We start from the raw sequence: 12,251 nt of genomic DNA, 5'->3' as shown, positions 1-12,251 counted from the left end.
AACGGCCAAAACTATCTTTCAACTATTTGAAATAAAGCACATATACCCTTAAACTATATTCTAGCTCAAAAATACCCTTCATGTCATACTATTGGCTCACTTCTACCCCTCCGTTTTGACGGAATGAAATGTGACATCTCATTTGTATTAATTTACGCCACATAGGATCTCCACATACGCACCCCACCACACTCCATCAATTAAAAGACTCAAACTCATCCTTGACTTCCGTAGTTATGGTTTCCTTGACTCATGTAGTTATGGCTGCCACAATTAATTTGCAGCAGTTTTTAAACAACTTCTGCAATATTTTGCGGCAGTCAGACACCCTTGCTTGTTAGCCTAACTTTAGGAAGAACACTTCAGCTACTTCTCAAGCATCTATTGATCACGTTGAATGTACAATTATGTTGTTCTACAGCTCACTCCAGTCCCGACTGCACCCATCTTCTTCCTAGAAAAGCACTTGCTTGATCAGATAAAACATCTGCTTAATTGCAATTTTGGATAATTAAACCTATCACCCTTTGTTAGCTATGTCTAATGGATGAAAACTATAATTTAGCAAACTAAATAGTCAATTAATAGTTTGCTTAAAAACTGTTGCAAATTAATTGTGACAGTCATAATTACGGGAGTCAAGAAAACCATAACTGTCAAGAATGAATTTGGGTCTTTTAATTGATGGGGTGGGGTGGGATGCTTATGTGGAGATCTTATATGGCGTAAATTAATACACATGAAATGTCACATTTAATTCCGTCAAACAGAAGGGTAGAAGTGAGCCAATAGTATGATGTGAAGGATATTTTTAAGGCATTAGTATGAAGAGAATGTATTTTTAAGCCAGAATATAGTTTAAATGTATGTATTCTATTTCAAATATTTGAAGGATAATTTTGTCCCTTTTTCGTTGTTGTTGTTGTTGTTGTTATTATTATTATTGTTGTTATTATTATTATTATTGTTATTAAGCCTTACCGTTAGAGAACAGGTTCATATATACCATTATTTTTTAATTTCGATTTTGCAAAACCACTCAAACAACTTTTAACACTTTTTAATTGAATTTTTGAATCAAATATTTTCTATTTGCTCCTTCTTCTTCAACAACATCAAGAACACATGAAGAACACCAACACCTCCAAATTTTTAATTTCTTTATTTTTTTACAAAATCACCTCAAATTTCAATAGTAGCATCCCTCCGAACTAGATATCAAAACTCAATATCTTTTAAGCACGAATTCAACATAACCTAGCACGACACACTTAAAATTTCTTCAAAGTTTCAATAATGATAGAATTTTCTTCAAAACTCCAAATTGCTTGAAATTTTGAACATAGACATAATAAACTTTAACATAATATTTTTGAGTCTATTTTCAAAATTTCAAGTAATTTGGAGTTATGACGAAAATTCTATCATTAAAAATGGATAAAATTTGAAACTTTAAAGAAATTTTAAGTGTGTCTTGTTGGGTTAGATTGAATTCAAACTCAAAAGATATTAAATTTTGATATCTAGCTCGGATGAATATTACTATTGAAATTTAAAGTAATTTCGTAAAAAATTGAAGAACTTGAAAATTTGAAATTTTTGATGTTCTTCATGCATTCTTGATATTCTTGAAAATGAAAAAGCAAAAAGAGTACATTTAATTCAAAAATTCAATTGAAAAGTGTTAAAAGTTGATAATAGCATAGATGCTACTTCTTATTGCACTTGAAGGAGGAATAAGACCAAAAAGAAGGAGAACTAACGACGGAAAAAGAAGATAGTTAGTTTCTAAAGGCTGGACCAATCAAACCATATCGTATCGAATCATAGCTGGAGCGAGGAGGACATATATTTTTTATTACTGACTTTTCGTGGTTGACTACCTTTCACATCCAAACTGACGCCCCTCCTTCCGCATCATTGGAAAAAAATAATAACATAGATGAACTTTTTCTCAAAGAATAATGACATAGATGAGCCAAACTTTTAACCGATGACATAAATGAGTCTTTTTTTAAAATTCGATGACATATTTGAACCTTTTTTTCTATTTAAAATCATAAAAAAGAGTATTATAAAAAAAAGTGAGTGTTATAAAATTAAATTTGAGGAAAGATTTCTGAAATTATCTCTAACAAATAACAAAAATAAATATGTAGTTTATATAAAATATAGTCAGTTCGACTTCAGTTGTGCAATCTTTGCAATCTTTTATAATGATTCTAAAATTACAGTCGATCATAAATATTGATATCATTTCTAAGTTGGAAAGACTATAATAATTGGTAATTTGTTTATATATAGAAGAGGAATGAGAAAGTTTATTATCAAAAATAACATACAACAATTTGAGACAGAATCAAAAGACTACATGGAATTTCAAAGAAAGTACAACTATGCCATTAGGCGAGAAACAAAGCCGACTCAAGACTTTAATACAGAAACACAGCAACTACAAATCTTCAACAGACACAACAGATTCACTTCTTTATTTTGCCATACATCATGTATATAATACTACTTAATTCACAAATGTATGTATTTTTAATTAAAGCGTCTAACCAGAAATCTTAATGGACTTGACATCAGGCTTCTTCACTTATTCCTTGGGAACACTAACAGTAAGCACCCCATTCTCCATAGAAGCCTTAACTTGATCCATTTTTGCATTCTCCGGAAGTCTAAATCTTCTCATGAATTTCCCGCTGCTTCGCTCCACGCGATGCCACTTATCATTCTTATCTTCTTTCTCCACGTTCCTCTCTCCGCTGATTTGAAGGACTCTATCTTCTTCGATCTCCACTTTCACTTCCTCCTTCTTAAGCCCAGGGAGATCGGCCTTGAACACATGAGCTTCTGGAGTTTCCTTCCAATCGACCTGAGTGTGGGCAAATGCAGAGGTTTCCCCTAAATTGGAACCCGGAAAGCCTAATTCCCTGAAGGAATCGAACACGTCCATTGAGAATGGATCAAACTTGCTGCTGCTTCGTCGATCGCCGAAGATTCTTGGAATTAGTGACATTTTTTTCAGTAAAGCTTTTTTAACTCTTGCACTCACAATGTTCTTTCAAGTTTCAACTACATTGGTTTTGGGAAGAGTCTATATGTATTTATAAGGTGTCAAGTACTTTCTCGATATTTCGTCTTTCTATTCTTCCGAAACTTTCCCGATATTTCTTGATCATCAAGGTATATATGCAGAATGTCGAGATGTTTCCGGAGAAATCTCGTTGTCCCATTACAAAATTTTACGATGAGCCATGGACTTGATACATGGGCTTTCATTTAGCGACCCAACTCTATTATTGGTCCAAATTATGAGGGAGGATTCACACTGGCCAAGCACTATGTAGCATTGGTCCAATAAACAACCGAAAAAAAGGTCAAAAATATCACTGAATTATAGGAAAATATTTTAAAATATCCCCCATTCACTTTTTGATTTAAAAATACACTTCTATATCTTGGTCTAAAAATATCTTTTCATTCACTTTTTTGATTCACTATAATTCTTGAAACTAACAACACTTTTTTTACTTTTTATTTTTAAAAAATATTTATCATGTGTCATTTTCTTATTGGATAAAATAAAAATCTCACCTCCACTAAATTTTTTTCATAATTTATCTAAGCAAAAAACAACATACCTCTTCAAGACCTCAATTTTTTTAAAAAAATCTTAAAGTTTTTTGTTGATGTAGCTTTTTATTCTTATTTTTTTAAAAGTTTGTTTTGGGATCATGAAGAAGTATATTGTTTGGATTTATCTCGTACATATTCCGACGATTGGCTGAGCGAATAAATCAACTTCAAAGTGAATTTGTTTTGTTTGGGGATCATGAAGAAGTATATTGTTTTGATTTTGATAAATTATGGGGAAAATATATTTAAAAAGTTTTTTATTTGTTGTAGTTTTTTTTAAAATTTAGTTTTTTATGGTCATCAAACATGTATATTTTTTTGGTTTGGATAAATTATGAGAAAAAAATTTAAAAACTTTTTAAAAATATCTTTTAGTTATATGTATTATTACAAGATAGTTTTACGGTAACTATCTAAAAACTATTTTATAATAATTAAAAAAATTATTTTTTATTTTTAACTATCTTGTAATAACTAATTTAGTTTAAAATAATTTTAACTATCTTGTAATAACTAAAAAATAATTTAGTTATAAGTAAAACAAAATTTTTTTAGTTATTTTATTATACGTATTGTAAAAAAAATCAATATTATTAAGAAAAGAAAAAATCAAGCCAAGAACTAAAAAAATCTAGTCTTTTTTTTTCTAGTTAACCGGATAAAAAAAATTCTAATCTTGTTCATCAATGTAGCTTTTTTAAATTAAAAAAAAATTGGAAGGAGGGCACAGAGGTGGGGGGTCTTGAAGAGGTATATTATTTTTGGTTTAGATAAATTATGAAAAAAACTTAGTGGGGGTGAAATTTTTATTTCATTCAATAAGAAAATGACACATGCTAAATATTTTTAAAAAATAAAAAATAAAGAGAGAGTTGTTAGTTTCAAGAGTTATAGTGAGCCAAAAAGTGAATGAAAGGGTAATTTTAGACCAAAAGATGAGTAAAGAGGTATTTTTAGACAAAAAGGTGGATAGAGGATATTTTTAAAAAAAAATTCTATAGTTCAAAGATATTTTTGGCCCTTTTCCGAATAAACAAAAGAGAAAATAAACTATGTCTTGATTGGATAAGCTTATAAAAAATAACTTATAAATCAAAAGTTAAAAGTCAGGAAAACTTATATAAATATATTATATTAAGAAAACATTTATCATTTATAGCAATAATATTTAAAAGTCAGGAAAACTTACATAAATATATTATATTAATGAAATATTTATCATTTATAGCAATAATATTTTTTTTCACTGGACACTTATAATACAGTTTAAATACATATTATAGAAAAATTTAAAAAACACCTATAATACAAATTTTATTTATCTATAATATATTTATCACACACTTTAATATACTTATAATATATTATGTCAATTTCTTATCAATCAAGCTTAATATATTTTAAAACACTTATAATACATTTATATTAATTGCATAATTCACTTTTAATTTAGCAGATTTATCATAATATTATTATATATTACTATAAATGATAATAAATAAAAAACATCGCTAAAATTAATAATTATTTATTAAAAAGTACTCCCGCTCTAATTTCTCCTATCAATCATAAGTAAGGGAGTCATAAGTAATTTTACCTAAAAGTCAAGGGTTCCAAACCCTTCTTGTCGTTTCAACCTTTCCTCATATCTAATTTGCTTACTTACTCAAAAGCTTTGAATATTCTACTAGAAATCTTGGTAGCTAAGCGAGAGTGCTTGCGGTGATGAAGAATCTTTTTATTTTGGCTTATTTTTAAACTTTTTTGTTATAAAGATAAATGCTTAAAATCACTTTGAACTTTTTCAAACATCTCCAAAATCAAAAAAATGTTTAAAAACCAAAAGCACCTAAAAATCAAGCTAATCCAAACACCCCAAATATCTAGTAATAAAGCAGTAATTAAGCCATTTTTTGTTATAACAGTGACCGAAGGGTCATTTTGTGTAATTGGCCCGGCGCCACAATATTAATTATTATCATTAAGAGCTAGCAATAATGCTATTAAATTAGAAGAAGAGGCTTGAACTTGAGAGAAACAAGGATGATTTGATGGATTTGGAAAGTTGAATTGGGTGTGAGCAATTGTGATAGAAGAGCCCTGTGAGTAAAGAAGTCAGGATAATTCAAGCATTAGATTTACATGACCTTGGAACTAGTTGTTGGATATCTCACGAAATTATATGAATTTTATTTGTCCACGACCTAAATATTATCCTCGACAAGAGTTTTTTTTTTTTAAAGCCTTAATTGTCATATTATGGTGAGAAAACGTTTATTTTCCAACACCTATAGTGACTAGGAGGTGAATAAACTAATGGATTAATGGAACTATTTATGAGTGGATCGACCCAATAGCTATTTGCAACACTTTTAAATAAAAATATATGACAAGATTCGCAGAAACTAGTGAACTAAGAAAACTAGTACTCCTAGATAATTAAACATCAAGATCCAAATCCTCAACGATTAAAAATACTTACTATGTTTTACTACTACTTTAGCTGAACCTTAATTATAAATGTTAACAGTGTTAAGGTTACTTATCATGTCCAAATTTGTCCTTGTGATTTGCAAAAAGGGCTTATCTTTTTGCATTTCGTCTAAAGTTGATATCAACTGGCAACTATAGTGCTATCATCGTTTACCTTTACTTTTTCACCTCCATCTTTTAAAATGTTGTCCATGATATGCCTGTGTGATAGTGCTACTTGTGTAATATCTAACTCTCCTTGTAAAGCAAACAAAAGTAATGGGCCGTTGTAAAGAACCAAGTCCATAGAAAGTTAAGACCATTAGTAGAATTGGGCTGAAAATGAAGGCTATTGCCCAATTTCAAATAGTTCACTTGTGTGATCTGTAATGGGCCTAGAGGGATTTGTCCAGAAAGTTCTGGACATCTGCTTACTTGGCTCTAGAAATGTCCCAGTGGATAGAACTTAGAAGTATGGAGAAAGTGCTAAACACTCCTCTAAGAATCTATAAGTAACTAGCAAGCCCTCCTCCATCAACCATCAAAATTGAAAGCAAGTAAACACGAGCAGACACAGAAAATTCTCAAAAAAGCTCACTGAAAATGTCACTGATCCCAAGAATCTTCTGCGATCGACGAAGCAGCAGCATGTTCGATCCATTTTCAATAGACGTGTTTGATCCCTTGAAGGAATTAGGCCTCCCTGGTGCCCATTCAGCTGCATTTGCTAACACACGAGTCGACTGGAAGGAAACTCCAGAAGCTCATGTGTTCAAGGCCGATCTTCCAGGGCTTAAGAAGGAGGAAGTGAAAGTAGAGATCGAAGAGGATAGGGTTCTTCAAATCAGCGGAGAGAGGAATGTGGATAAGGAAGATAAGAATGATAAATGGCATCGCGTGGAGCGAAGCAGCGGGAAATTCATGAGAAGATTCAGACTTCCAGAGAATGCAAAGATGGATCAAGTTAGGGCTTCTATGGACAATGGAGTGCTTACTGTTACGGTTCCAAAGGAACAAGTGAAGAAGCCTGATGTTAAGTCCATTGAGATCTCTGGTTAAAATGTTTTGGCTGGAAAAAGTATATATGCAGTATCAAGTATGGTGTTTATTGTTGAAGATTTGGAGTTTTTTTTTTTTCCTTTTCTGCATGTGTCTTTTGCTGAGTCGTCTTCCTAGTTGGCTGTTACCTATTTGATGTATTTCTCTTGAGAACTCTATATGTGGGAAAAAATGTAGTAATAATAGTATTTCTGGTGCCATTCTGCTATCTGTTCAAGTATGTTATGCTATTTTTTCCTCCTTTTTCAAGATGAGTACTCTGTTAGTCTTTTTCATACCAAAAAATAAAAAAGAAACGATGCAAAACGAGGGCCTAGCTTCCAATCAATATGAACCTTCAGTTTCTGAGATCAGGTATTTTTATGGTACCTTATGAAGTGACCGTAAGACAGAAATTTAAAGCTGCATAAGCCCCGAAAAACAAATACAGATGAAAGAGTGAAGATGCAATATAGCATATTACACCAATGAATTAATCAAGTCCTTAAAATTAAACACCAACCAATCAGCTTTAGCTGCAACTGATTCTCGTAGTTGAACTCCGCCATAGCAAATAAACAAGTCCGCACCACCTGGCATACGAGCCTGCAACAAAAAATGGAGAGCAAAGAGTTTGTAACAACAAAGAAGAAACTGAAAAACTGATTTGCAGACTTCGCGTTTGCGAATTTCAAACAAAGACTAGAGTTATCGTCCTTTTTTCATTCATTTGGGCGATCAGAGTTGGTGGTTAAACAGGAGACGAGGATGTTGGTTACTTACCTCAAGATCAGTAGCACCATCACCAATCATCACTAGTGACTTGTATCCATGAACCTGGAACATTGCTTAGCTTTGTGAGCATCTTTAAAAAGTAAACAACTATATCGGCAACAGTTCCAACCCCAACCTTTCTTATTTGTTGAACTACAGTAGCTTTCCCGCCTCTTCTTGAAGTTGGCTCATTTTTATCAAACCCAGCATATTCTCCGTTGCTCCCAAAGAGTACTTGATTGGCAAAGATATTTTCAAGCGGTATACCAAGTATTGATGCAACAGGCTTTAAGAAAGAATCATAGTTAGGATATATATATAGAGAGAGAAAACGCGCCAAGTTGCAGGATAAGCACAATTAAAAGGTTACACATACGAAATGAAGGTATGATGATGACTAACACTAGCCAAGAATAGAAGAATTTTCAGCACTACCCAAGAATAGAAGAATCTTCAGAATGAAGCTCCAAGTTCACCTGGAATAGTTCGGAATTATTCCTCTCCTTCCACTTGTTTGTTTGTTTTGATTTTTCATGAAGTTTAAGTAAGTAAAAAAGATATTTGAATCATGTGGTCTTAAATTAAACATATATAGAATGTATCAAAATGTTTTTATGTCATATGGAAAATTAGAATTAAAAAGTTGTCAGAAAGGAAAGAGATGTTTTTTTTTAAATAGGTTAAAAAGGAAAGTAAGTCAAATAAATTAAAACGGAAGGAGTAATATTTTAGGAGAATTAAAGAGTTGTCAGAAAGGAAAGAGATATTCTTTTTTAAATAGGCTAAAAAGGAAAGTAAGTTAAATAAATTGAAAAGGAAGGAGTAAAATTTTAGGAGAGGTGTAAATGTCTAAGCACCTTATCCTTGACATGTTGATATGGATGCAAGATAGACAAATAAAACTAACCGTAAACTAAACAGTTCAACAAGGGAAGTACATTGATCATTTGACGAAATCCTCCAGACACCAGATAAACGTCTTTATTTTTATCCTTCAGCTTCTTGACCAATAGATCAATGCCAGGAGAGAGTCTGCACCAGAAAAGATTTCAACAACTTAAGCTGGCTAAAATAAACAATCAGCTAGCCTCAAAGGAACACCAGATGAAAGTTGATTTGTTTGGAAATTTCAAGGATATAGACGGATATAGGCAAGATACCTTTGAATCCTTTAGCTATCTAAAAGAAATTGTCTTTTCAGTAGAAAATTTATAAATTCTCAGGAATTTCCATTAGCATTTTCTATATTACGAGATCATAGGATAACAAGTAGAGGCACGGGCTTGCTAAGTGAACATGCTGAAAGTTAATTACACAAAACTGTATGTCTTTGTTATTTTCGCAAACTATCAGATGGTTCAAGGAATACAAGTAATGAAGTTTGGAGGAACCAATTAACTGTAAAATTTATTTGCTTTCGACTTTGACATACACTCGGGACTTCTGAGCTGATGAGCTCCTTCATCTGTTGACTAACATGGGCAAACTTTTATAACAAAAGCCTAGTCCAGGCTCGAGCTTATGTGGCTTCCAATAAAAACTGCCTATGACACTTTCTTCAACAATCAACAGTTTTAAACTGATCAAAAGTTAAGTGGCTCTTTTATTCAAGCCACCTCTTTCCCTTTGTAATGTACAGGGGCAGAGGAAGAGTGTCGTCCTGACTATGAGTTCAGCCAAACCTAGTAAATTTGGTTCAAACTCTGAATTTGTCTTTAAAATCTATTGAATATTTACAGATTATTAATTTAGAATCCAGTAACTTAAGAATATCAGAATTCATAACCTATAAACTTTAAATTTTGGCTCAGCCTCGGGTTCCAAAGGTTATGAAAGAATCACTGGCATTTTAAATTTTGTCTAACTGCTTCCAAATGTATTGGTTGCTTCGAAGAAATTATTAACTGCTAGTTTTGGTACCAATTATGACATGACTTCTCAAGTACATGAATCATGATTCATTCAACCAGAGAGCTATGACATCTGAACATCAGTGCAGAAAGGTTTTTAAGAATTCAAATGGGAGAAAGAAATTGATATCCGTGACCATATAGCCTGACTAATCAAAAGTTTTAAATCAAATAGATTGGCAAGTTATGATCACGGCCCCTAAATGAAAGGCCAATAGCAGATAATAGTCTATACCTATAAAGTATATAACCCTCAAATGTAACTGTAAGACAAGCAGATTCATCTTTATAACTAACCTCAATTAGCCATAAAAGGTTCAAATTTGAGTGACATCATACTTCTTTGTCTTTAGTAAACTTGTAATAATAATTCACAGAAATGGAAACTCTATATGCGTAGATGATCAACGGCACATTGTTACCGTGGAGGTCTCTTTAGAAAATCCTGGAGTTGGGATACTGAAGGGTTAATAAGAGACAGACGAGCTGCCAATGCTTCTTCAAACGGAACAGAGCCAGTCATTGCCCTGTCAAAGACAAGATAAATAGGACATGACATCCAAAGGCATTTAACATTACATTTGAACCATTATTCAGAAAAGCAGCTAACCTAGCAGTCCATTCCGCTACAGCCTTTCCAGCACCACAAAACTCTGCAAATTCATCAATGCCCTCGTCTATGCACACAGTGCTATCCACATCAAAGCATACAGCATTCGCATTTTGCCAAACATCAAGAACCTCTAATATAATTCAAAAAAACATCAGCCAGACACAGAATTACAATCAATTCCATCTATATTTCAGCCTATTCCGTGTAACATTTTACAAGAATCAATCGATCAACATCGTCAAAATCCCAAATTAGTTGGGGTCAGCTACATGAATCCTCTATATAAGTTCAGCTCTACTCAGGTTCATTTCATTTTACAAGCATGATTAGAGATATTCACAAAATACCCAATCCATTACAAAACACGACAGATCAGCCATCTAGTTTTGAAAACAAGATTCACACATACAGATTGGCACTACCCAAGAATAATCTCAGATCCTGATCTTTACCTTTAGATGGCAATGTGTTGTCAAAAGGGGTTACAGAAGAGGCTTCAAGAGGCTGAACTGAAGTAACAAAGGAATTAAACAATTTGGAAATCCTCACCATTCCAATTGATTGAACAGAAACTCTTGTATTAGTATTTTTTGGAGAAAATATAGGAACTAGTACCGAGCTTTGCTGTCTAGATACAGCATGAACAGAATTCGCCTGAAAACTCATTAGCCCCTCCATTGAAACCTTAAAATTCTTGAATTTCAGAAAACTAGGAGATGGGTGTCGTTCAAAATCAAATCTTTCTACGTAAAAGTTAAGGTTGTCTTTGCTATAAATGCTTTTGTGCGATCGAGCAGTTGGTAGGAATATCAGAGTACAGCTCTTAGAACAGTGGGCCGGATCCGAAATTATTTAGGCCTGGCCTTTTTAAGAAGAAAGGGCCTGTTTAATTTGATGTGGACACTTATGGGCTAAGCCCATGGGACTTTCTAAAGCAGGTCCATGTGATGTAGTATTTGGTACTTTGGGTTTCTTGTTCAAGTAATTGTGCAAAAATAGGTTGACGGGTATAACTTGTTTAAAATTATGCTAAACGGTAGGGCTGTACAAGGCAAATCGATAAACCGCACCAAATCGACAAATTGAACCAAACCGGAAAAAAAACCCGACTAGTGGTTTGATTTGACTTGATTTGGTGTTTGGAAAAAAAAAACCATTATAAGGTTGGTTTGGTTTTAACTAAGAAAAGTCAAACCGAACCCAAACCGACCCGATTATAGATATACTACTTTTAAATTATGTTATACATAAAAATATTTATTAAAATGTAATTTATAAATATTTTTTAAATTTTTTTCATAATTTTTGTTTTCTTTCTTACATTTAGATTTGGACTTGAGAAGTCCATCTAAATAATATATAAAAAAAGCCCATCTTATAAAGTTATATTATAAAGTTAAAACTTCAAATAATGTTTTGCCTCCATCTTATATGTTGATATTTTGTACTAGAACTCTTTTTAAGAAGCACTGCTCTGTGCTTTTCATTAGATACTATGAAAAAACTAAGAAACCCGAAAAAACCCGAAAAACCCGAGAAATCCGAAAAACCCAAAAAAACCCGAAAAATCCGAGAAAAAATGATATCGAAAAACCCGACTTTTATTGGTTTGGTTTGGTTTATAGATTTAATAACCCGACACAAATGGTTTGGTTTGGTTTGTAAAAAATCCGAACCAACCCGGTCCATATACACCCAAATTAAACGGGATCATGGGGGGAGATAAGGTATATTCATTGTTGAGAAATTACATGTCTATACAAGGCTAAACTTATTAATTACGTCTATAAGCTAGCAGTTCT

General features: G+C 32.5%; 3 protein-coding genes across 3 annotated transcripts; 1 reads left to right on the top strand and 2 right to left on the bottom strand.

Annotated features, from left to right (window-relative positions):
- Positions 1–2,301: 2,301 nt before the first annotated feature.
- LOC129900324 (17.7 kDa class I heat shock protein-like) lies at positions 2,302–3,167 on the bottom strand. Its single transcript, XM_055975277.1, has one exon. The coding sequence runs from the start codon at positions 3,020–3,022 to the stop codon at positions 2,600–2,602; it is 423 nt and encodes a 140-aa protein (XP_055831252.1). The 5' UTR covers positions 3,023–3,167; the 3' UTR covers positions 2,302–2,599.
- Positions 3,168–6,563: 3,396 nt separating this feature from the next.
- Positions 6,564–7,373, top strand: LOC129899638 (17.7 kDa class I heat shock protein-like). Its single transcript, XM_055974651.1, has one exon. It carries the CDS (start codon positions 6,718–6,720, stop codon positions 7,171–7,173), a length of 456 nt encoding a protein of 151 aa, XP_055830626.1. The 5' UTR covers positions 6,564–6,717; the 3' UTR covers positions 7,174–7,373.
- Positions 7,374–7,489: 116 nt separating this feature from the next.
- On the bottom strand, positions 7,490–11,236 carry LOC129899637 (phosphoserine phosphatase, chloroplastic). The gene is made up of 7 exons (XM_055974650.1): positions 10,902–11,236; positions 10,447–10,579; positions 10,259–10,363; positions 8,865–8,958; positions 8,063–8,212; positions 7,936–7,989; positions 7,490–7,758 (listed from the first exon to the last, which is right to left on the bottom strand). The coding sequence occupies exons 1-7, from the start codon at positions 11,125–11,127 to the stop codon at positions 7,633–7,635; spliced, it is 888 nt and encodes a 295-aa protein (XP_055830625.1). The 5' UTR covers positions 11,128–11,236; the 3' UTR covers positions 7,490–7,632.
- Between the last annotated feature and the right edge of the window lie 1,015 nt (positions 11,237–12,251).

The sequence above is a fragment of the Solanum dulcamara genome, chromosome 8 (genome assembly GCF_947179165.1).
Source record: "Solanum dulcamara chromosome 8, daSolDulc1.2, whole genome shotgun sequence".
Taxonomy (NCBI): domain Eukaryota; kingdom Viridiplantae; phylum Streptophyta; class Magnoliopsida; order Solanales; family Solanaceae; genus Solanum; species Solanum dulcamara.
This window is presented reverse-complemented; position numbering and strand designations above follow the sequence as displayed.